This window comes from Ranitomeya variabilis, chromosome 2 (genome assembly GCF_051348905.1).
Source record: "Ranitomeya variabilis isolate aRanVar5 chromosome 2, aRanVar5.hap1, whole genome shotgun sequence".
In the NCBI taxonomy this organism is placed as follows: Eukaryota; Metazoa; Chordata; class Amphibia; order Anura; family Dendrobatidae; genus Ranitomeya; species Ranitomeya variabilis.
This window is the reverse complement of record NC_135233.1, coordinates 166,595,398-166,619,899: the sequence shown is the minus strand read 5'-3', so window position 1 is coordinate 166,619,899 and position 24,502 is coordinate 166,595,398. Positions and strand designations below refer to the sequence as shown.

The window sequence follows — 24,502 nt, the reverse complement described above, 5'->3', positions numbered from 1 at the left end:
ACATAGCTCACCCTAAACACACCATCCCCACTGTCAAACATGGTGGTGGCAGCATCATAGTTTGGGCCTGCTTTTCTTCAGCAGGGACAGGGAAGATGGTTAAAATTGATGGGAAGATGGATGGAGCCAAATACAGGACAATTCTTGAAGAAAACCTGTTGGAGTCTGCAAAAGACCAGAGACTGGGATGGAGATTTGTCTTCCAACAAGACAATAATCCCAAACATAAAGCAAAATCTACAATGGAATGGTTCACAAAAAATGTATCCAGGTGTTAGAATAGCCAAATCAAAGTCCAGACCTCATTCCAATCGAGAATCTGTGGAAAGCTGAAAATTGCTGTTCACAAATGATCTCCATCAAACCTGGCTCGCGCTTTTTGCCAAGGAAGAATGGGCAACAATTTCAGTCTCTCGATGTATAAAACTGATAGAGACACACCCCAAGCGACTTGCAGCTGTAATTGCAGCAAAAGGTGGCGCAACAAAGTATTAAGTTAAAGGGGCCGAATAATATTGCACGCCCCACTTTTCAGTTTTTGAATTTCCACAAAAATTTAAAATAACCAATAAATTTCATTCAACTTCACAATTGTGTTCAACTTGTTGATTCTTCACCAAAAATTTACGGTACATTTGGTATCTTTATGTTTGAAGCATGATATGTGGGAAAAGGTTGAAAAGTTCCAGGGGGCCGAATACTTTCGCAAGGCACTGTATATGGACATGTAGGTCATTGGAAGTTAAATAAAATAATATCTTGCTATCTGTGATCTGATGTCTTAGTCCAGAGAAATTCACATTTTTCTTATATGTAAATGAGCTATTCCATGCTATGGGCTGGACAAAGATCTGCATGAGAATCTGCCTCCAGAGATTATTCTAAATTAACCCCTTTCCGTAATAGCACTCCCAAGTCAGACTCACTCTGTATGGTGCGGGCTCCGGGGCTGAGCTTGCACCCATCTGGGCACATGACAGCTGATCTATGCAGCTGAAATGTGCCCGCAACAGCTGCGAATGGAATCGCGATCCACCCGCGGATGTTAACTAGTTAAATGCCGCTGTCAATCTCTGACAGCGGCATTTAACTCGCGCTTACGGGAAGCACATTGCTAATCCCGCCCATCGGTGACCTTGTCACACGATCGCAAGCAGCAGACCTCCCCGTGGTCAACACTCATAGCAAGTGAGCATTTCTGCTACACACAGGCGATCTTATCATCGACTGTGTGTAGCAGAGGCGATCGAAGTATTGCACCTTCTAGTCTCCCATGGAGACTTCAATAAGCATGCAAAACATACAAAAAAGTTTTTAAAAATATTTAAAAAATAAAAAAATATAAAACAATAATAAAAAAAATCAAATATACACATATTTCAGAATTGCACGATCTATCAATATAAAAAAAGAACTAACTTGATGCTAAGTGGCATAACTAGAAAAAAATTAAAAATGGCAGAAAACCTTGCATCTACACCAAAATGGTATCAATAAAAATGTCAGCCCAGCACTGAAAAAATAAGCCCTCACCCAGCCCCAGATCACGAAAAATGGAGATGATACAGGCACCTTTTTTGCTTTCAACAAATTTGGGAATTTTTTTTCACTACTTAAATAAAAAAGAACCTAGACATGTTTGCTGTCTATGAACTCATAAAGACCTGGAGAATCATAATAGTGGGACAGTTTTAGCATTTAGTGAACATGGTAAAAAAAAACACACAAAAAACAGCTGTGGGATTGCACTTTTTTTGCAATTTCACCACACATGGATTTTCTTTCCCATTTTCCGGTACATGATATGTTAAAACCAATGCTTTAGTTCAAAGGTGCAGCTTGTCCCACAAAAATCAAGACCTCTCATGGCCATATTGACCTAAAGATAAAAAAGCTATGACTCTGGGAAGAAAGGGAGCAAAAAACAGAAATTCAAAAACTGAAATACCCCTGGTTGTTAAGATGATAAAGGAGATTCCTTTTAAAAAAGTGCACTGTAATTTACATCACTTTCTGGCTTAAATTATAGTACATTTGTGGAGTGTGTCAGACTCTACCCCCTTCTACTAAGTTCTGCCCCTTTTTATTTTGTTAAGTGGCATGAGGAAACAAAAAAATTACAAATTATGGCATAAATTTGATATGCGCTAGGTACTGACTTGGACTCAAATTCAGCCCTGGCATTTGAAATCACACAGACCCATAGCGTTCCCGTCCGCCAGCACCAGATGGGGATATATTACCCTGCCTGGAGGAAATCAGGTTTTCCTAAAAGATTCTCCGGTGCCGGCATTGGGAGTCGCCATCATGTGACCATAAGTATTCCATTTTCATACATCTGCCCACATTCCGACTAAGTGTATGTTTCCACGGGGCATATTGCTTGAGTTTTTGCTGTGGATTGGACGCTGAGTACAACCGCAGCGTCCAGATGTTGTAGCATAGTGGAGGGGATTTTATGAAATCCCATCTCCATTATGCATACAAACACGCTGGTGGCAGACCTGCGTAACCGGACATGCGGTGCGTCTTTATAGACCGCGGCATGTCTAGTTATCTTGCGGAGATGCTCCATCTCCGCAAGATAAATAACACAGTTCAATGCATAGGATGCTGTGATTCTGCATATGTTCAATGAACACATGTGGAATCACCAAGCGTACAAAAGGGGGCAGGGCGGAGCGGGTTATCCGCTGCATCCAAAGCACTGCCAATATGCTCCGTGGACACATAGCCTAATTGTACCTGGCTTTACTAATTTCACTTGTATTAAGCGTGACCGTGTACGTCTAGTTAGCAGGAGACCGCATGTATGAATATCTCAAACTTGAGGTAACATGATCAGGGGCGTAACTACAGTAGGTGAACGGGTTGCAATCACGCCCTGGACCCTGCAACCTAGGGGGCCTCAAAAGTCCCTTTGGCCTATGTAAAAAGATATTTGCTATTAAAGACTTGCAATAATTGGGGGCCCCATTAGAGCTTTTGATTTGGGGCTTAGGCTGTTCAAGTTACACCACTGCACATGATCATCAACACCCAGGGCCAGCACCGGAGTTCTCAGTCACATAGAGTCACTGCTGACTTTTTCCAGCTTGGACAACTACTTTATCTAAAAAAAACTGTATTAAGACTGATATTACTGCCATACAGTGACCATATGTGTATATTGTGCAGGTTCTCACCAGTGACATTCTCGCTGATTGTTGTAATTTATTTTCCCTTTTCTCTTACATTCGATGAAGATCACCATGACCTCTTATTCCATCCATAACTCATCCCTGCAAAATGTAACACACAGACAGCTTCACTTTACTGATTTTCCAGACCCACCTAACATTCTACCACCTCTACACAAATATACTATACCAATCTGTATATCAGATATTGTTCTGACTTTCAGCGCAATCAGACCAATATTACCAGCAGAGTAGGCAAAAATATATAAAACCTTTAATAATAATATTCTAAAAAGGCCCTAAGCCACGATGCATAAAAAGACAACTAAACATACATAAAGTGCAAGTGCTCAAAACAACCGTGCTCTAGATTAAAAAAACTGCCACAATCTCACCAATGTAGAATTCCCCTCGTCCAGCAAATTTCTATCACTTCATGTTCAAGGTATCCTTAACTTCAGACAATAAAGAATCAACAAAATGTAGTAGGCGGATTTTTGGGGGTACTTTTTTGTATTGTACCAATCCATGTTGTTCCCCTTCCCTAGTACCCTAGTGTGGACCTGTTATAAGTTACCCATAGGATTATGTAGCCTACCCAACGCGTTTCTGCCTCCGTTCGGAGGGTTCATCAGGGGGTAGAAAAAATACCTTCTTCAAAATATATACTAATGTCTGTAAATAGATTCCTTGCAGTGACAAGTGGAACCTCATAAAGAAGCTAATTGTGTCAGCACCCCTGTCGGGAAAAGAAGGAAATAATTTCAGTCATATTAAATTAGTCTCTATGTCATTTCAGCGTCTGACATCATATCCATGATACCAAGGGTAGCCATTACCTTGCACGTGCCCTTAGATCAACCATGTGAACTATCCTTCATACTTCAAGTGTCCCTGCATTTCAGCAGTGGAACGCTTACATCATTTCCATCCGATCACTTATCATTGTCATTATCGCAGACCTCCGGTCCATCCACCCTCCAACTCATCCCTGTGTTCCCTGTGTTCCAATAGTGGAACGCTTGCACTACTTCCAGTTGGACCGTGAACTTCCAGTCAGACCACCCGGACTAAGTCGTCCCTGCGTTCCAACAGTGGAATGCATGCACAGTTTCCAGTCTTTGGACCCCATGACCATTATAATGTAATATATGTCAGCATTCAGACGAAGAGTAGGTATGCCGTGAATCTGAATAAATAACACAGTGGGATATTGTAATCTCACAAATATGGACATAAATGGGGATAAGAAATAAATTGTACACATTAATTCCGGATTATAGACTATTACATCATTATGCATTGATGCAAAACGCCCCAGAAATATAGTATCATACAATACCAGGGAAAGACAATAACGTTATGTTTCACTGATAATACAGTTCAACGTCATACTGTTGTGAAGCTCAAGGGCAGCAGTGTGCCCAAAGAAAATCTGTTTTAATCTGGTCAGTTTTCAATATCATGATCCCTTAAGAGCCGTGTCTACCGAATCCTATTTAAACCAGCTAGAGATGTAACATTTATACGGGAGTATGATGGAAAACCACAACTTGTGATGCCTTATAATAATTCCCCTGTGCCTCCTTTAATAATGCTCCACCTTGACCTCTTATAGTAATAAACTTGTGCCTCCTTATAATAATAAAAATATCCCTTGTTATTATTATTATTATTATTTATATAGCACCATTAATTCCATGGTGCTGTACATGAGAAAGGGGTTACATACAGGGTTATAGATATCATTTACAGTAAACAGGTTTACAGTGACACACTGGTACAGAGGGGAGAGAGGACTGTTCTTTCTTATATTAATAGTAATAATCACTCCTTGCTTCCCCATAATGATAACAATCCCCCCATTGTGCCTCCTTATAATAATGACCCTCAGTGCCTTTTTATTGTAATAATGCTCGTGAGCAGTGGCATACATAGAAATAATAGGCGCCCCATAGAAAAAGTCCTATCAAATCACAGTAAAAGAAGAGCATACCTCCCAACATTTTAAGAAATGTAGAAGGAAATGTATTGCAGCACTTAGACAGTTATTTTACCCCTATTGAAGCCCCTAAGTGGTCTAACTCACTATAATACCAATTTCATGACCCCTGTAGAGTATTATGTCCCCACAAAGTATGATGACCCCACACACCTTACACAAAGTATGATGCCCCACAGCACCCCACACAGTAAAATTGGTGGTGTTGGCAGCGTGATGCAGTGATGTCATTGCCCCACCAACATCACCTGTTGGTGCTGGCCTCCGGCAGGTCGCAGCCATAAAGAACGTCTGCAGCCTGCTGGGGTAAGTGACGTAACCAGCGACTTTGTGCTCCGTCAAAACTGTTAACAGTATTGGCGTTTTGAGGATACAGACTCTGATAACAATGTAGCAGACAAGGCGGACCACAACCAGACAGGCCCTTCTGGCATTTGCCAGTATTGCCAGATGGCCAGTCCGGCCCTGGCATTCACCATAATAAGTGGCATTTTTACACCATATTTATTGGGGATAATGATAAATTCCCCTCAGTAAGTTATCGATTTGGATGTTTAACAGGCTGTTGATTTATGTTTCTGAGGCTTTCTGATACTTCTTGCATGCATAGATGTGCAGTGAGACTCCTACAGTGCTTTTTTCCTATACACTCTTCATCTTAATGTAAGAAACATACAAAAATGCTGTCAATTGCCTTTTTTTTTAACATAGAGCCCAGATCAGTTCATTGCTTCGGCTAAGTGCATTGCTTCACTTGGGCAAACCTTTGTAAAGTTTGTTGAAATCATGGCTAAAAACTGCGCTGATGAGAGAAATACATGTGGGCTGCTGTGTGGTATGGAACAGGTTCAAACAATTAGCAATCAACTCAACATAATATCAAGGTATGCTAATCTTCATTTTATTTGTATGCATCCAATGAATGAAAAGAAAGAAATATTTACTTTTATTTCACAGTAATAATTTCCAGAACATGATGAAGTATTAAAGAGTTACAGGTGTTAATTTATTACGTCAAATTTATTTGATGGATAGATTAAATTAATATTTTAACAATCTTAACTTTACAAAAAAATTGTAAATGTATTGTTGCAATACTGAGAATTTTTCAGACAAACACAGCAAACATCTGCAATAACTAAAGCATGTCTTACTTTACCTCCCACACTCAACCTGTAGAAAAGCATGGTCTTGTGTTCTCATACCCCAAAATTAAAACTACTTTTGGTGCACATAACATGTACAGTACAGACCAAAAGTTTGGACAGACCTTCTCATTTAAAGATTTTTCTTTATTTTCATGACTATGACATTTGTAAATTCACACTGAAGGCATCAAAACTATGAATAATAATGACTAATGAGTAATGACCATACCTTTGATATGGGTTTTTGGGATAGCAGTGAAGCAGGATTAGAATGATTACCACTATATAACACATGTGCACTACACTTTATATTTGTTTAAGTTATGGTGGACCTGTCCCTAGTACTTAATACTGTAGGATTACATTTTTGGCATTTGCATCTGATAGTTACTCGTACTGCTATGTATGCTGACCTGTCCCCCTTGGTTTTAATATGTTTCTTTTCTTTTTTACCATGTCTTGTCAATTATTTTTTAATACATCTGTCCTTGTTTGGTGTCTGTAATTCTATTGTTATTATTATTTTTCAAGTAGTTTTTTTATTTTAAGTACTATGGTGTCTTCTTGAAATATGTATGGTACAGAAATATATATATATATATATATATATATATATATATATATATATATATATATATACCGTACAGACCAAAGGTTTGGACACATCTTCTCATTTAAAGATGACTATGAAAATTGTACATTCACACTGAAGGCATCAAAACTATGAATTAACACATGTGGAATTATATACTTAACAAAAAAGTGTGAAACAACTGAAATTATGTCTTATATTCTAGATTCTTCAAAGTAACCACCTTTTGCTTTGATGACTGCTTTGCACACTCTTGGCATTCTCTTGATGAGCTTCAAGAAGTAGTCACCGGTAATGGTTTTCACTTCACAATTGTGCCCTGTCAGGTTTAATAAGTGGGATTTCTTGCCTTATAAATGGGGTTGGGACCATCAGTTGTGTTGTGCAGAAGTCTGGTGGATACACAGCTAATAGTCCTACTGAATAGACTGTTAGAATTTGAATTATGGCAAGAAAAAAGCAGCTGAGTAAAGAAAAACGAGTGGCCATCATTACTTTAAGAAATGAAGGTCAGTCAGTCCGAAAAATTGGACAAACTTTGAAAGTGTCCCCAAATGCAGTGGCAAAAACCATCAAGCGCTACAAAGAAACTGGCTCACATGAGGACCACCCCAGGAAAGGAAGACTAAGAGTCACCTCTGCTTCTGAGGATAAGTTTATCCGAGACACCAGCCTCTGAAATTGCAGGTTAACAGCAGCTCAGATTAGAGACCAGGTCAATGCCACACAGAGTTCTAGCAGCAGACACATCTCTACAACAACTGTTTAGAGGAGACTTTGTGCAGCAGGCCTTCATGGTAAAATAGCTGCTAGGAAACCACTGCTAAGGACAGGCAACAAGCAGAAGAGACTTGTTTGGGCTAAAGAACACAAGGAATGAACATTAGACCAGTGGAAATATGTGTGCTTTGGGCTGATGAGTCAAAATTTTAGATCTTTGGTTCCAACCACCGTGTCTTTGTGTGACGCAGAAAAGGTGAATGGATGGACTCTACATGCCTGGTTCCCACCGTGAAGCATGGAGGAGGAGGTGTGATGGTGTGGGGGTGCTTTGCTGGTGACACTGTTGGGGATTTATTCAAAATTAAAGACATACTGAACCAGCATGGCTACCACAGCATCTTGCAGCGCCATGCTATTCCATCCGGTTTGCGTTTAGTTTGACCATCATTTATTTTTCAACAATGGACAATGACCCCAAACACACCTCCAGGCTGTGTAAGGGCTATGTGACCAAGAAGGAGAGTGATGGGGTGCTATGCCAGATGACCTGGCCTCCACAGTCACAAGAGCTGAACCCAATCGAGATGGTTTGGGGTGAGCTGGACAACATAGTGAAGTCAAAAGGGCCAACAAGTGCTAAGCATCTTTGGGAACTCCTTCAAGATTGTTGGAAGACCATTCCCGGTGACTACATCTTGAAGCTCATCAAGAGAATGCCAAGAGTGTGCAAAGCAGTCATCAAAGCAAAAGGTGGCTACTTTGAAGAATCTAGAATATAAGACATAATTTCAGTTGTTTCACACTTTTTCGTTAAGTATATAATTCCACATGTGTTAATTCATAGTTTTGATGTAAAGTACAGTAATAGACTTGCTAACCCCAAGTCTACAGTAATAGCCCCGAAAACACAAGTCTGTAGTAATATCTATCAAAACCTCCAATCTACAGTAGAATGCCCCCTAACCACTAGTCTACAGTAATAGCCCCATAACTCACATTCTACAGTTAAAGCCCCATAACCCCCAGTTAACAGTAATAATACCATTAAGCCCCAGTGTATAGTAACAGCCCCCCAAACCCTGATCTACAGTAATAGCCCACCTAACCCCCAGTCTACAATAATAAGCCCATCAGCCCTCTACAGCCGGAGTCCAGCAGGGACCAATTTTTCAGTCCTCGCTTCCTGATTGCTGCGATCACAGCATGATTGTGCAGGAGATGCTGAAATATCGGCACTTCTACGGACGATCACTGTTGCTGATACCTAAACTCCAGCGATATCAGCCAGGGGCAGTGCGGGCTGAAAACCCTCCAGATGCAGCGATCGATAGCGATTACGACATTTGGAAGGTTGTGAGAGGGCTCCTTCTTTCACTCCCATCAGCACCTCTCTGATGAAATCAAGGGAAGCAAATGGTTGTCATGGCACCCGTAGGTCTAACGATGACCTCCTGGTGTGCCAGATATGGTTATCTGTTAGATCCAGCCATAGGCAGGGTGTAACAGGCAATCGGCCTGTATAACATCACAGGCCTCATGCATAGGGTAGCTGATGCATTTCAATGTATGAGACCAGTGATCAGACTAATAAAAGTTAATGTTCCATAGAGGGACTAAGTAAAAAAAAGTAAATAAAAAGTTAAGAAGGTGATTGAATAAATTATTAAAAAAACACATATTTATGTAAAAACAAAAGTAAACCAAAAAAATTACACTTATATTTGGTTTTGCAATGATTTATTAAACTGTCACAATAGTTAACCTCTACAGTGAATGTCGTCAAAAATAAAAAAGGGCATCATACTGCTGGAAAAAATGGAATAAAATGTGATAAAAAATACAAATGTAAGTAAAAATGGTATTGCTGAAAAAAGTTATGTGACTCCCACCAAAAGAAATCCAGGGATCTCTAGAAGCATGAGCTGGGCACAATGTACATTCAATACATCATATTGGACACTATAATAGCATATTTGCATTTTCACTTGGCAGTATCCATTGCTAACAAAATCACCACTACACATGTAAATAAATTCCCTGAGGGGTGTATTTTCCAAATTGGGGTCAACTTTGGTGTATTCACTTCTGATACTTAGGGACTCTGCTTATTGAGTTTGCAAACAATTCTACCAAAATTTGATTTGCAAGAGTCAAATAGCGCTCCTTGCCTCCCTAGTCTTACGATGTGGCCAAGCAGTACTGTACAGACACATATGTGGTATTGCCATGTTATCAAATGATTGTGTAACAAATTATGTGGTCATTTTTACCTATTTTCCCTTGTTAAAATGTAAAATCTGGGGCTAAACAATATTATAGTAGTAAAAATGTATTTTTTTTTTCATCATATCATGCTCACGGCAATAATTTCATTAAAATGTGTAGTTTGTAGAGATGAGCGGTGTTCGAGTCGAACTGTTCGCCAATTTCAAATTCGAGCTGTTTTGGGCGGTATTCTAGTCGATCAACAAACTCGAACAATTTGCTTAAAATTCGGCTGTTCATGTTTCTGTTTGATAACTGTTCGTTCACCAAAAGCCTAACTTGATTTTCACATTAAAACTGTTTATCAATGTTAATAGACTGTTTCAGTGTATAGTGGGCGGGGACGGTTGATAGATCTGTGCTGAAATAATGCCAATCTCCTTTTTTTTTTTTTTTTTCCCGCATTTACAGTGGGGCGGTGCAGTCTCTCAGCCTATCAGCAGTGCACACACACACAGCAATGTGCATGTGATGCACACAAGCAAGGGCATGTGTCATTGGTTGTGTATGTCACATGTCCTTTCCCTATAAGAACCAGCCATTTTCCCCGTCGACACCATTTCCTCACTGCTGCAGCTTAGTGTTAGAATGCACCGCTGCTGCTGTGGGCGCTATACAGTCTAAGGCTGTCGTCACACTAGCAGTATTTGGTCAGTATTTTACATCAGTGTTTGTAAGCCAAAACTAGGATCTGTGTATCTAAATTTTTACTGCATCTAACCCAGTAAATCATTTTGGGCTTAGTAGCAGTGTCTGCACGTCAGCAGAGTAGCCCATCTGTGAAGAAAATGGATCGCCCCTATGGGGCCGTGGGGTACTCGGTACCGGGTCCTGCAGTTCACAGGGGGATGTCACGGTGGCTGACCCCGTCCATGGCCCTGGGACGTCTGTGTAACAGGGAAAGGTCTTTAAAGGGATAAAGTTTGTGTTCATGACGCCACCTGTGGTATTCGGTCAGGGCGACCGACACTGCTTTAAGGGGTCCGCTGGGTGATGTTATGGCAGCTAGATGGTATACCTTCGCACAGGTGAAGTATGTCCCCAGGGCTTCCCGGTGTGTAGATGGTGGATGGTGAGAGGCGCAGAGAAGAAAGAGGACACAAGGTTTGCATTCTCTTTACCTTTACTGAGGACTTCAGCATCCCCAGTCCAGGGCACCAGATCACAGGGCAGGCAGAGTCCGGCCGGTTTGGAGGCAAGTCCAGAGTCCCCTTGTCCAGGTGGAAATCAGTAGCCTTCCTCTAGCGCTGCAGTGTTGTGGTCCCTTACTGCTAAGCTTCTCATAAGGTCCTCACTACCGTTGTAGATGTTATGTCTCTCTCTCTGTCCCCCGAATAGGATAGGACCAACCCGTATGACTGGTGGCTTGAGGCGGTTTATAGGGACTCTATCATGCCTTAGCCTCTAAGGGGTGCCACCGTGCCTCCTGGGTGTAGGGTGGACAGGTAGCATTAAATTTGCTGTCCTTTCGGTCTCTGGAGTAAGGCGTAAAGATCATTACCCCCTTGGTGTTCCAGCTACTGGGCTTCTGTGCCTCAGAAGGAGGCAGCCTGTGTAGGGCTGATACCCTTCTAATATCCACTCCTTTGCTATGACTTCCTTGCACGCTCGCTGCAATACAGTTCTGCCTTCAATGTCTTCTTCTAGGAGCTGCAGCTCTGAGGGCATGCACAGCTCCGTGTCCTTCTCCTTCGTTCTCTGACAGGATCCCACCCCTGCCAGGGACCAACTAACTGAGCGGAGGTCAGCCAGCAACTGACTAACTTTCCCTACAGGCGACCAGTTTTACCTATGTGGGGAGTGACCTAATAAATAGGAGCAGAAGCTCCCCCTGGTGGCCTGGAGTGTGAAATGTGTTGCATGTTTGTGATACCTGGATGCAGTTGCAATACAACTGCGAGGACCAGGACCCTGGGGCACCGCACTACACCACCTGTGTAACTAAATTTTTACTGAATCTAACCCAGTAAATTGTTTTTTGTTTTGGGCCTAGGAGCAGTGTCTGCTGCACGTCAGCACAGTAGCCCGCCTGTGAAGCTAACTACACCGCCTGTGTATCTAAATTTTTACTGCATCTAACCTAGTAAATCATTTTGGGCTTAGTAGCAGTGTCTGCATGTCAGCGGAGTAGCCCGCCTGTGAAGCTACACCGCCTGTGTATCTAAATTTTTACTGCATCTAACCCAGTAAACCGTTTTGGTCCTAGTACCACTGTTTGGCCACTCAGCTCTGCTCGGTTTCCATCCATCATTTTTTGTGCCAACAACTACAGAATTGCCAATTAGTAAAGCACCTAAATGAGTGGCAAAAAGCCTGCTGCTGGTGGAAAGGGGAATAGGCATGTTGGAAAGGGAAAAAAAAGGTTGTGTCTGTGGGGTAGGTGGTAAAGCAACAGTAACATCTGCAGAAGAAAGACCATCTTCCAGCCAGTAAGATGTCTACTTCTTTTCGTGGACAATCTGATATGATCCCTTTCTTACGACCATCGCTATGAGCATCGCTACAAATTCCAGATGAGGCACAAAAAAAGCAGGTGCTTGAACGGATATCAAGTGCTCGTTCAAGTGGGCTCTCCTCCACCTCAACTTCAACATCACAAATACTCCAGTCCTCAGAGGTGTCACCCCAATCGCACTTGCTTCCTCACAGCTCCCAAGTCTCCAGCCGCCCGTCTGAGTATGGGGTAACACAGATGGTTGAGTCTGCAGAGCTGTTTACTCATACTATATCCTGGGAATCAGAGGTCTGCTCCAGAGCTTCTGTGAATCCAGACGAGGAAATGATCTTCACTGATGCACAGAATCTTTGTGAGTCGGATCGAGGCCCAGATGAAGAAGGTTCTGAGCATAATGTAGACCCTCGTTCCTAAACTGTAACTCCTGTTGGTGGAGACAATGAGGAAGATGATGAGGAGACTGAGATACCCGATTTGAACGAAAACTTGACTTTTCAGTCAGGGCAGGAAGAGGTTGGCTCTGAGGATGATGGGTGTGAGAACACACAGGGGGATGATGATGAGGTTGGAGACCCCACTTACTGTCAACCCACAGTCTGCCAGTCCATGAGGTCAGCAGAGGAGGTGGAGGAGGATGCTAGTGACGAGTCTGACGACGAGGTTAGGTTGCGCCTTCCTGGACAGAGACGGAGTACTGGAAGCACGTCAACAACTGCATCCTCAACCACAACTGTGCCTCTGAGCACAAGTCGTGGTGGCTCTTCAGGTCGCATGGGCTCTAAGCCTTGCATAGCCTGGGCATTTTTTGAGATTGCAAAGGATGACCCAACTCACGTTGTCTGTAAGATTTGTCACCAAAATCTCAATAGAGGCCAAAAAATGAATAGTTTGAGTACTTCATGCATGAACCATCACATGGATATGAGACATAAGTTGCAGTGGGAAGCTCACTGTGCTACAATGCGGCCTAGTGGGCCTGGCCAACCACCATCTGCCCCATCAAGTGCATCCGCAGCCTCTTCATCCTCTGTGACTGTGGGGACAGCAGTGGCACATGGTTTTGGACGCAGACCTTCCACCTCTTTACCTGCAACAGCCAGTGTGATTGGCAGGTCATCAGTAAATTTGCAAGTGGAAGCACCTGCTGGTGTTGAGCGCTCTCCGACATCGAGACCACCACATTTTGATCAAGGCAACATAATATCTCCACCTGCACCTTCCTCACAGACCAGCAGTTTGCCGGGGACACCCTACTCAACCCCATCTAAGCACGGCAGCAAGCCCTCGGTCGCTCAGATGTGGACAAGTAAAAGACCATTTCCTCCTAGCCATGACAAAGCTAAGAGGTTGAATTTCACCATCTGCAAGCTGTTGGCTACAGAAATGCTGCCTTTCTCCTGGTGGACACAGAGGATTTTCGAGACCTTATGTCTGTCGTAGTGCCTAAGTACCAGATGCCCAGTCACCACTACTTCTCAAAGAAAGCTGTGCCTGCACTACACCAGCATGTCACACACAACATCACCGCTTCCTTGAGAAACTCTGTGTGTGACAGGTTGCATTTCACCATAGACACTTGGACGAGTAGACATGGACAGGTGCGTTACATGTCGGTGACTGGGCGCTGGGTAACTATGGTGACATCAAGAGAAGGGGCTGCTGTCCAAGTCTTGCCGTCCCCACGAGTTGCGCATCGATCCTCTGTATCTCTAAGTTCCTCCACTGCTTCTGCCTCCTCAACCTCTTCTTGGTTCTCCACCTGCACCCAAAGCCTGTTTGGTAATGCCACCCGCGTTGTAACTGTGCAGATTGAATCCTGCACACCTCCTCACTATGCTGTCACCAGGGCTCAACGGCATCAGGCGGTGTTTACCTTGAAATGTCTGGTAAATGTGAGTCACACAGCTGAGGACTTGTGGTCAGCTCTGGAGACCGAGTTCCATCAATGGTTGTCTCCACTGAACCTGCAGCCAGGGAAGGCCGTGTGCGACAATGCTGCAAACCTGGGTGTGGCCCTTCGCCGGGGCAATGTCAAACACGTGCCTTGTATGGCTCATGTTTTGAACCTGGTTGTCCAGCAATTTTTATCCTACTATCCCGGACTACATGGGCTTCTGCAGAGGGCATGGTCGCTGTGTGCTCACTTCCGCCGTTCGCATCCCGCAGCTCAACGACTTACATCTCTACAGAAGTCGTTGGGCCTGCCAGTTCACCGGCTGAAATGTGATGTGCCCACACGGAGGAATTCAACTCTGCACATGTTGCAGCGACTGTGGCAGCGCCGACGAACCCTGGTGCAATATGTTATGACGTATAGCCTGGGCCAATGAGATCCAGATGGGGCAAATCACGCTGCACGAGTGGTCTCAGATCAGGCACCTATGCACCCTTCTGCACAGTTTTGAAATAGCACTAATAGGAGGACCATGAGTCAAAAAAGTTGCCAGAAAATAGTTAGAGCAAAAGTACAAAATTTATTAAAGATACAATCAATATCAAGATAAAATATTACCAGTTACAATAAAGTGACTAAATCCGTGGATACAATGGTGAGCTGAGAACACCAGGACGAGACATGGAAATCCTAAGGTATATAAATATGTAATACATATGCTGTCACAGACGTGTGCACTGAAGACTAACTGCCAAAAGCAGGCAGCCCAGCAAGGTAATATGATGGTAACATAAAGTGCAAACGTACTAAAACAATTAACCGGGGACTACAGCACACATAAAATAAGTAAAGCAATTAGTTACCCACGTGGGATGATGTAGAGGTCCCGTCCGGCGCCCAGTCACATACCCCAACGCGCGTTTCGCGTTTGAACGTTGCCGCTTCCTCAGGGGGCGTGGCTTAATTGAGATCTCAGTCCCATATAAATAGCGGTCACATCCGATCATGTGACCGAGTAAAACAAGTGAGAAACTGCGCATGCGTGAACCGCAAGTCCAGCGCTGTGCATCCCAAGCCTCATTCCCATGACATCGACGCCGGTCATGTGAGCGGGCAGGCGCCACGCCCACAACACAAAAAGGGAAAGGGAGATTTTTGGCGGTGGAGGGCCGAGGGCCGCGGACCATGTGCTGGCTGGCTGCGCTACATCGATGATCTGTTCATCATATGGCAAGGATCTGATGTGGCCTTACATGAGTTCATGCATCAGCTCAATGAAAACGCGTATAATATCAAATTGACGTATCAGTTGAGTAAGGCCGAGGTGGACTTCCTGGACATCAAGATTGAGGTCGATGGTGACCGGTTTTTGCAGACCGATGTCTTTAGGAAGTCCACGTCGGTCAACTCGCTTTTACATGCGGAATCAAGCCATCCTTACAGTACAATCAGGGCCATCCCAGTTGGTCAGCATCTTAGGATGAAGCGGATCTGTTCCTCCACCACTAAATTCGAAGCGCAGGCAGCTGACTTGAAAGTCAGGTTCCAGACCAGGGGTTATAGCAATAGAAGCATTAATAAGGGATATTTAAGAGCTAAGTATGCACCACGTGATGAATTGCTATACGCTGGTAAAAAGAAACTTAAAACCTTTGAACAGCAAAATGTAGTAAGATTTATTTCGACCTACAATGGTGAATGGTCCACTATGAGGGATTGTCTCCAGAGACATTGGAGCATTCTCCATAGTGACCCACTGTTATCTAAATGCCTGACGAAATGTCCCTTAGTGACCGCTAGACGCAGTAAAAATCTGAGGGATCTGCTGGTGTCAAGTCACTATGTCCCCAAGATACATACATACAATTTTGGATCTGGTGGACCGCCTCATGGCTGCTATCAATGTGGTGATTGTGTCTCTTGTACTAATGTCTGTCGCACCGCCACATTTGAATCTGCGGATGGTAAAAAAATCTTCTCCATCAATTACCATATAAATTGTAATACCACGCATGTGGTATATTACGCTACGTGTAGTTGCCCCAAGATCTACATTGGTCTAACTTCTCGTCGTTTGGGCACCCGTACTCGGGAACACGTGCGAGATATATTGGCGGCTGCAAATGAGACAGACATAACACAATTAAAAACAATACCACGTCATTTTTTGCAGTTTCATGGGTGTAACCTGAAGTCCTTTATGGTACGTGGTATCGACCTTGTAAAGTGTGGTATTAGAGGTGGAAATATCAAGCGCATTCTGGCACAGAGAGAGTGTCGCTGGATTTCCACATTGGGCACTATGACGCCCATAGGCCTCAATGAGGCACATGGCTTTTCCTCTTATCTTTGAAATATATAAGTTTGTATTTCCCTTTCCTCCGGTTTTTTCCTGCTGTCCCCACCATACCACATCAGTTTTTAATTGTGTGTCTTTGTCTCATATTTTAGTGTGTAATTTTTTCTCGACGGTGTCCATGTGATGTCTGCTATCTGGGGACACTAATCTGAGGTTGGAGTGGAACTGAAGATCTACAAGCTTCAACATTGAGCATCATGTAGAGTTTAGAATGAACATCATAACCGTGAATAATGGCCTCTGCAGATATAATCAATTGAAGATCTGTCATATGTGGTTTATGGCTAATTGCTCTACACCATTTATTGGATAATGTGCTCTTGTTTAGATGTCCTTAACTGTGGACTCGTTCATATACACCGCTGGGATATTTCATCTTTGTCATTGCTGTTATTGCTGTTATTACCATTTGCTTTTTTATTGCACACCAAATTTTCCCCTGTCCTGCTTCCCCTGTATCTTTTGATCTTGTATATGGGTGGATCTCAGTATCAACATCTATCATGGGATCCTGGAAACTGGACTTTGGGGAATTTATCACTTTTATTATTATGTGCGCACGCGCATTCTTTAGCCCTATATAACACTATTTAACCCCTTCATGACCTTGCCGTTTTTTGCAATTCTGACCAGTGTCCCTTTATGAGGTAATAACTCAGGAACGCTTCAACGGATCCTAGCGATTCTGAGATTGTTTTTTCGTGACATATTGGGCTTCATGTTAGTGGTAAATTTAGGTCGATAATTTCTGAGTTTATTTGTGAAAAAAACGGAAATTTGGCAAAAATTTTGAAAATTTCGCAATTTTCACATTTTGAATTTTTATTCTGTTAAACCAGAGAGTTATGTGACACAAAATAGTTAATAAATAACATTTCCCACATGTCTACTTTACATCAGCACAATTTTGGAAACAAATTTTTTTTTTGCTAGAAAGTTATAAGGGTTAAAATTTGACCAGTGATTTCTCATTTTTACAACAAAATTTACAAAACCATTTTTTTTAGGGACCACCTCACATTTGAAGTCAGTTTGAGGGTTCTATATGGCTGAAAATACCCAAAAGTGACACCATTCTAAAAACTGCACCCCTCAAGGTGCTCAAAACCACATTCAAGAAGTTTATTAACCCTTCAGGTGTTTCACAGCAGCAGAAGCAACATGGAAGTAAAAAATGAACATTTAACTTTTTAGTCACAAAAATGATCTTTTAGCAACAATTTTTTATTTTCCCAAGGGTAAAAGGAGAAACTGGACTACAAACGAACGTTGTTGTCCAATTTGTCCTGAGTACGCTGATACCTCATATGTGGGGGTAAACCACTGTTTGGGCGCACGGCAGGGCTCGGAAGGGAAGGAGCGCCATTTGACTTTTTGAATGAAAAATTGGCTCCAATCTTTAGCGGACACCATGTCGCGTTTGGAGAGCCCCCGTGTGCCTAAACATTGGAGCTCCCCCACAAGTGACCACATTTTGGAAACTAGACCCCCCAAGGAACTTATCTAGAAGCATAGTGAGCACTTTAAACTCCCAGGTGCTTCACAAATTGATCCGTAAAAATGAAAAAGTACTTTTTTTTCACAAAAAAATTATTTTAGCCTCAATTTTTTCATTTTCACATGGGCAACAGGATAAAATGGATCCTAAATTTTGTTGGGCAATTTCTCCTGAGTATGCCGATGCCTCACATGTGGGGGTAAACCACTGTTTGGGTGCACGGCAAGGCTCGGAATGGGAGGCGTGCCATTTGACTTTTTGAATGGAAAATTAGCTCCAATCGTTAGCGGACACCATGTCGCGTTTGGAGAGCCCCTGTGTGCCTAAACATTGGAGCTCCCCTACAAGTGACCCCATTTTGGAAACTAGACCCCCCAAGGAACTTATCTAGATGCATAGTGAGCACTTATAACCCCCAGGTGCTTCACAGAAGTTTATAACGCAGAGCCGTGAAAATAAAAAAATAATTTTTCTTTTCTCAAAAATGATTTTTTAGCCCACAATTTTTTATTTTCCCAAGGGTAACAGGAGAAATTGGACCCCAAAAGTTGTTGTCCAGTTTCTCCTGAGTACGCTGATACCCCATATGTGGGGGTAAACCACTGTTTTGGCACACGTCGGGGTTCGGAAGGGAAGTAGTGACGTTTTGAAATGCAGACTTTGATGGAATGCTCTGCGGGCATCAGGTTGCGTTTGCAGAGTCCCTGATGTGCCTAAAGAAGTAGGAACTCCCCACAAGTGACTCCATTTTGGAAACTAGACCCCCAAGGGAACTTATCTAGATGTGTGGTGAGCACTTTGAACCCCCAAGTGCTTCACAGAAGTTTATAACGCAGAGCCGTGAAAATAATAAATGTGTTTCCTTTCCTCAAAAATATTTTTTTAGCCCAGAATTTTTTATTTTTGCAAGAGTAACAGGAGAAATTGGACCCCAAAAGTTGTTGTCCAGTTTCTCCTGAGTATGCTGATACCCCATATGTGGGGGTAAACCACTGTTTGGGCACATGTCGGGGCTCGGAAGGGAAGTAGTGACGTTTTGGAATGCAGACTTTGATGGAATGGTCTGCGGGCATCATGTTACGTTTGCAGAGCCCCTGATATGCCTAAACAGTAGAAACCCCCCACAAGTGATCCCATTTTGGAAACTAGACCCCCAAGGAACTTATCTAGATGTGTGGTGAGCACGTTCAACCCCCAAGTGCTTCACAGAAGTTTACAACGCAGAGCCGTGAAAATAAAAAATCATTTTTCTTTCCTCAAAAAAGATGTTTTAGCAAGCAATTTTTTATTTTCACAAGGGTAACAGGAGAATTTGGACCCCAATATTTGTTGCCCAGTTTGTTGTGAGTACGCTGATACCCCATATGTGGGGGTAAACCACTGTTTGGGCACACGTCAGGGCTCGGAAGGGAAGTAGTGACATTTGAAATGCAGACTTTGATGGAATGGTCTGCGGGCGTCACATTGCATTTGCAGAGCCCCTGATGTGCCTAAACAGTAGAAACACCCCACAAGTGACCCCATTTTGGAAACTAGACCCCCGAAGGAACTTATCTAGATGTGTGGTGAGCACTTTCAACCCCCAAGTGCTTCACAGAAGTTTATAACGCAGAGCCGTGAAAATAAAAAATAATTGTTCTTTCCTCAAAAATTATGTTTTAGCAAGTAATTTTTTATTTTTGCAAGGGTAACAGGAGAAATTGGACCCCAACAGTTGTTGCCCAGTTTGTCCTGAGTACGCTGGTACCCCAAATGTGGGGGTAAACCACTGTTTGGGCGCACGTCGGGGCTTGGAAGGGCGGGAGCACCATTTGACTTTTTGAACGCAAGATTGGCTGGAATCAATGGTGGCGCCATGTTGCGTTTGGAGACCCCTGATGTGCCTAAACAGTGGAAACCCCTCAATTCTAACTTCAACACTAACCCCAACACACCCCTAATCCTAATCCCAACTGTAGCCATAACCCTAATCACAACCCAAACCCCAACACACCCCTAACCACAACCCTAACCGCAACACAACCGTAACCCTAATTCCAACCCTAATCCTAACCCTAATCCCAACCGTAACCCTAATCCCAACCCTAACCACAACTGTAACCCCAACACACCCCTAACCCTATCCGTAACCCTAACCACAAGCCTAATCTTAACCCTATTTCAAACCCTAGCCCTAATTCCAACCCTAACTCTAATTCCAACCCTAACCCTAAGGCTATGTGCCCACGTTGCGGATTCGTGTGAGATTTTTCCGCATGATTTTTGAAAAATCTGCAGGTAAAAGGCACTGCGTTTTGCCTGCGGATTTACAGCAGATTTCCAGTGTTTTTTTGTGCGGATTTCACCTGCGGATTCCTATTGAGGAACAGGTGTAAAACGCTGCGGAATCCGCACAAAGAATTGACATGCTGCGGAAAATACAATGCAGCGTTTCGGCACGGAATTTTCCGCACCATGGGCACAGCAGATTTGGTTTTCCTTAGGTGTACATGGTACTGTAAACCTGATGGAAAACTGCTTCGAATTCGCAGCGGCCAATCCGCTGCGGATCCGCGGCCAATCCGCTGCGGATCCGCGGCCAATCCGCTGCGGATCCGCGGCCAATCCGCTGCCAATCCGCTGCGGATCCGCTGCCAATCCGCTGCAGATCCGCGGCCAATCCGCTGCGGATCCGCGGCCAATCCGCTGCGGATCCGCGGCCAATCCGCTGCCGATCCGCTGCGGATCCGCGGCCAATCCGCTGCGGATCCGCGGCCGATCCGCTGCGGATCCGTGGCCGATCCGCTGCGGATCCGCTGCCGATCCGCTGCGGATCCGCTGCCGATCCGCTGCGGATCCGCTGCCGATCCGCTGCCGATCCGCTGCGGATCCGCGGCCGATCCGCTGCGGATCCGCGGCCGATCCGCTCTGTGTGCACATGCCATAACCCTACCCCTAACCCTAACCCTACCCGTAACCCTAACCCTACCCCTAACCCTACCCATAGTTCTAACCCTAGTTCTAACCCTAACCCTAGTGGAAAAAGAAAAAAAAATATTTTCTTTATTTTATTATTGTCCCTACCTATGGGGGTGATAAAGGGGGGGGGGTTATTTATTATTTTTTTATTTTGATCGCTGTGGTAGAACCTACCACAGCGATCAAAATGTACTTGTAATGAATCTGCCGGCCGGAAGATGGCGGCGCCCAGCGAGGAGACGGACCGACACCGGGAGCCTCGGTAAGTATAAGGGGGGGGAGATCGGGGCACGGGGGGGGCGTCGGAGCACCGGGGGGTGACATAGGAGCAGGGGGGGAGCGGGCAGGAGGACGGGGGAGCGGAGCACAGGACGGAGGGGACCGGACCCATAACGGAGCACTGGGGGGGCGATCGGTGGGGTGGGGGGGGGTCACTTCAGGTTTTCCAGCCATGGCCGATGGTATTGCAGCATCGGCCATGGCTGGATTGTAATATTTCACCAGTTTTTTAGGTGAAATATTACAAATCGCTCTGATTGGCAGTTTCACTTTCAACAGCCAATCAGAGCGATCGTAGCCACGGGGGGGTGAAGCCACCCCCCCTGGGCTGAAGTACCACTCCCCTCTCCCTGCAGATCGGGTAAAATAGGAGTTAACCCCTTCACCCGATCTGCAGGGACGCGATCATTCCATGACGCCACATAGGCGTCATGGGTCGGGAAGGGGTTAAATAGTTCCAATATATTGGTGTCTTGTTATTTAGTATTTTGGCACTGTTTCTTAGCACTGTCACTTATAAATATACCGCATAATCTGGCCTATGTTACCTCTCGACCTCTTCCTGTGCCGCGGTCCCGTGTCATGTGTTGTGGGCGTGGCGCCTGCGCGCTCACATGACCGGCGTCGATGTCATGGGAATGAGGCTTGGGATGCACAGCGCTGGACTTGCGGTTCACGCATGCACAGTTTCTCACTTGTTTTACTCGGTCACATGATCGGATGTGACCGCTATTTATATGGGACTGAGATCTCAATTAAGCCACGCCCCCTGAGGAAGCGGCAACGTTCAAATGCGAAACGCGCGTTGGGGTATGTGACTGGGCGCCGGACGGGACCTCTACATCATCCCACATGGGTAACTAATTAGTTAGTCTTCAGTGCACACGTCTGTGACAGCATATGTATTACATATTTATATACCTTAGGATTTCCATGTCTCGTCCTGGTGTTCTCAGCTCACCATTGTATCCACGGATTTAGTCACTTTATTGTAACTGGTAATATTTTATCTTGATATTGATTGTATCTTTAATAAATTTTGTACTTTTGCTCTAACTATTTTCTGGCAACTTTTTTGACTCATGGTCCTCCTATTAGTGCTATATCTATGGTTGAGTCGCCATTTTTTGGTAATACAATACACGGCTGATGTTCCTGTATGTGTACAGTTTTGAAATAGCGACGAAGATGTTTAGTGCTGATGATGCCATTATTAGCATGACTATTCCGGTCATTTACATGCTGGAGCACACCTTAGGCCTCTTTCACACGTCAGTACGTGTACTGACAGTTTTCTCACGTACCGGAGACACTGATACACGTAGACCCATTCAAATGAATGGGTCTATGCACATGTCTCCGTGTTTTCACGGACCGTGTGTCCATGTGCAAAACACGGAGACATGTCCATGTTTCTCCGGTAGCACGTACAGCAGTACGTCCTGCACATATGCACACGGAGAACAGTGTGCACTCTCCTCCGTGTGCACGTACCGCCCGCAGGAGAGACAGCGCTACAGTAAGCGCTGTCCCCCCCGCTGTGGTGCTGAAAGTGGCATTCATCTCTTCTCCCCGCAGGAGAGAAGAGATGAAAGATTAAGTTTTTTTTTTCATTTTTGTTAAAAATAAAGTTGCTGGGACCTCCCGCCTCCCATCCCCAGTGCGCCGCCTGGCCCCTTGCAGAAGAAATACTTACCCAGCTACCGCGATGTCTCCTCTCTCCTCTCAGCACCGGCCCCTTGTACTGTGTGAGCGGTCATGTGGGACCGCTCATTAAAGTGAGGAATATGCGCTGATGCCGCACGTGTGCCACACTGATGTGCCAAGTGAGCACACGGACACATGGACACGGATAACTCCGGTACCGATTTCTCCGGTACCGGAATTATCTGGACTTATGAAAGAGGCCTTAAACAGTATTCGGAGTCAGGTGGTGGGACAAGAGGAGGAGGAGGAGGAACAGGAGGAGTATTATGCTGAAGGGATAATATCTCCAAGTTCCAGACGGTCGGCAGCACCAAGGCAGCTGGCATTGGAGGGTGGGGGAGAGGGATTACCGAGGTCGCATGGTAGCAACCAAACTGTTGAGGAAGGTGCAGGAGCCAAAGAAGAAGTGGAGGACGAACTGATGCTGGGCATGGAAGACTCATAAGATGAGGGAGACCTTGATCAAAATTCTGTTGTGCGAGGTTGGGGGGAGAGGGCAGAGGAAGGAAGCATGATTCTCACCTCGCCGCCACCAAGACAACAAGGACTTGGTCCTTCTGGATGCGCAAGACACATGAGTGCCTTCTTGCTGCACTACCTGCAACATGACCCTCGGATTGTCAGAATCCAAAGTAATGCCGACTACTGGGTTGCCACACTCTTAGATCCCCAGTACAAAAGTAAATTTGGCGAAATAATTCCTGCCATAGAAAGGGATTCACGCATGCAGGAGTATCAGCAGAGACTGTTACAGAATCTTACATCTGCTTTTCCACAAAACACTAGTGGTGCACTTAGTGAATCTCTGAGTTCTAACTTGCCAACTGTGGGACTGTTGAGTCATCACTCAAACCGTAACAGTAACATCGTATCTGGTGGTAACAGCAATTTTTTCCAATCGTTTCAAGAATTTTTTAGACCACCCTTTGCAAGGCCACAGGAGACAAGAAGTCTGACGCATAGCCAATGCCTAGAGAGGATGGTACAAGAGTATCTCCAAGATAACATTGATGCCATGACTGTGTGGAACTGGACTGTTGTTCATTTTGGGCTTCCAATCTGGAAAAATGGCCTGAGCTCACCACTCACGCCTTGGAGATCTTGTCGTGCCCCGCAGCCAGCGTTCTCTCTGAACGTGTGTTCAGCACTGCTGGTGGTGTGCTGATAGATACAGCGCACGCGGCTGTCCTGTGACAATGTAGACAGACTAACATTCATCAAGATGAACAAATCCTGGATCCGCAAGGACTTTTCTACCCCTGTGTCATCCTGGGGAGACTAAAAGCTTGATGATTTTTGAAAATCACCTCACCAACCATTTTAAGAAACTCTGGCGAAATTGATGCCACTTAAGTGGTGTCTGTGGCCCAATTTTTGGAAAAAATGGAGACTCTTTTGGGAGTGTGTTGTCTTTTACATGACGTTGAATAAATAAAGAAAATT

The 24,502-nt window shown here is 44.3% G+C and overlaps 1 protein-coding gene across 1 annotated transcript in view; it reads left to right on the top strand.

Annotated features, from left to right (window-relative positions):
• The window catches only part of LOC143809198 (uncharacterized), an 88,389-nt gene that overhangs the window by 8,131 nt on the left and 55,756 nt on the right, over positions 1–24,502 (top strand). Inside the window, exon 3 of the mRNA XM_077292332.1 lies at positions 5,893–6,065. Coding sequence (XP_077148447.1) covers positions 5,893–6,065 — 173 coding nt within the window. The remainder of the gene's footprint in view (positions 1–5,892; positions 6,066–24,502) is intronic.